Consider the following 1,855-nt stretch of genomic DNA (forward strand, 5'->3'; position numbering starts at 1 on the left):
GCGAATTCTATACATACTACGTACTACCCAAATTGCGAAAGAATAATGCTGAGTTTATACTGGTTGTTCTTTATTCATAAACATTTACAAAGTTCATATTGTGTTACTACGTAATTGACCAGCTACTCCCCATTGCAAGTAGCAATAATATAAAAAATCTAAAAATAAAATCTGAAATGTTGTATAAGTTGATCAATATTTAATTAGAAGGCGAGGGCTTAAGACATAGTTTCATAGGTTCAGATCTCTCCTCCCGTTTATAATTTAGTACCGCCCTTTTAACTCGGATCATTCACACCCCATAAAAAATAAAATAAAATAAAATAAAAATATAAGTTATATGGGACATGCCGTTCGCACATGAGAATTAAATCAGGCAGGATAAATTATGTTATGAGATGTTCTTTATTCATTTCATGTAGCTGGTACACGTACGGGTGACGGGGTGAACGATCAAAGCTTATAGCAAGTTTTGAATTATTACATGGAACATAATGACTCTCTCTATATATATATATATATATATAAAGTCATTAGCGAGTTAGTGTGATTAGCAACTAACAAATTGGTAATTAACTCGAAGGTGGCCTTGAGCATGGCCTTGACGGTTGGTGTCAATTTGATTAAACACGTTAACATCAAGGTCTAACCCTCCGTTGCTGCACTGATCAACTATTCTCACTGTTGTTGCAGCTCCAGTTGCCATGTTCGTTACCTGCACATAAATTCATATCCATTTCTTTTTAAACTCCAAATATTTAATGTTGATAAAAAAGTATAGGAAACGCTTACCCTAAGACATTTGCCACAAGAAGCTTGACCGCGAGGACCAGCAGGGCCACAGAAGGCGGTCCAACCATAACGTTGGCGCCAAGACAAGGGCTGGTTAGCGTCCCATGTTGCACAATACACACTTGCCGTAAGATAATTCCACCCAATGTTTTGTGGATTGTAGAGATGGTAAGTTGCCCTTACATTACTTGCACTTTGTGCTGCACAGCTAACTGCTAATGCTAGGCACACCACAACACTAACTAAAACACTATTTCTCTCCATTTTTTTCCTTAACTTATTTTGTTTTATAATTTGTTTGATAATTTTGCTACAAAATGTTGCCTTCTTATAGCCAGTCTTGTTTGAAAATTCTAAGTTCGAGGCAGTTACAACCATTGTCGTACTAAACATGTTCTAGTACGTGCAATATTACGTAGTACTCCGTACGAAGTATGTATTAGCAGCCTTATCACTTTAGATAGCCAAAATAACAACTCTATTTATTCAACATTTTTCTTGTCAAGTTGTCAATGCCGTAGAACGGTAGGAAAGGGGGTTATGTATAGTAAATGGAGAGCAGGTTGTCGAATAGTAAATGTACACTCTTTCAGTCCTTATAAGTTCATCTTTAATCACTATTGTACAAGGCTAGGCTTAATGGTAATGGTTGAGTCTCACAACCTTGAGGTCGTGGGATCAAACTCATTATCTTTCCCGGGTAGATTCGTGTTAGGCTTCTTAGTTAGTCAAGAAAAAACTACGTTAATCAAATTAATTGATTATTAGTTTATTACCTACGTAGTACTCCTTATTCATTAGTACCACAATTATTTGGGTTACACCTAGCTAGTTAATAATACAATAATGAAACAGGTGAGATTTATGATAATTTCATGGCTGCTGCACTCCAAATTTAATTGTCTCACGTACATGTGATCTTTCTCAATTGTATTCAACTACTGAAGAAATGCTATACCAACATTTTTACTCTTTTTTATGCAAATTATAAAAAGGTTTAGCAATAAAGATAAAATTGAAAAAATAAATTATGAAAGTATGGGATGTCATGAGTCATTTAATC

The 1,855-nt window shown here is 35.0% G+C and overlaps 1 protein-coding gene across 1 annotated transcript; it reads right to left on the reverse strand.

The window, feature by feature from the left end:
• Nucleotides 1-372: 372 nt before the first annotated feature.
• Nucleotides 373-1,107, reverse strand: LOC110803734 (pathogenesis-related protein PR-4). Its single transcript, XM_022009269.2, has 2 exons — nt 793-1,107; nt 373-715 (listed from the first exon to the last, which is right to left on the reverse strand). The coding sequence occupies exons 1-2, from the start codon at nt 1,054-1,056 to the stop codon at nt 551-553; spliced, it is 429 nt and encodes a 142-aa protein (XP_021864961.1). The 5' UTR covers nt 1,057-1,107; the 3' UTR covers nt 373-550.
• Nucleotides 1,108-1,855: the final 748 nt, after the last annotated feature.

The sequence above is a fragment of the Spinacia oleracea genome, chromosome 4 (assembly GCF_020520425.1).
Source record: "Spinacia oleracea cultivar Varoflay chromosome 4, BTI_SOV_V1, whole genome shotgun sequence".
Classification (NCBI taxonomy): domain Eukaryota; kingdom Viridiplantae; phylum Streptophyta; class Magnoliopsida; order Caryophyllales; family Amaranthaceae; genus Spinacia; species Spinacia oleracea.

What these genes read in the sequence shown, in the direction of transcription:
- LOC110803734 (XM_022009269.2), bottom strand. Translation starts at nt 1,056, where the DNA reads ATGGAGAGAAATAGTGTTTTAGTTAGTGTTGTGGTGTGCCTAGCATTA. An exon ending in CTTGTGGCAAATGTCTTAGG is followed by an intron (nt 716 to 792) that starts GTAAGCGTTTCC and finishes ATTTATGTGCAG; the next exon opens with GTAACGAACATGGCAACTGG.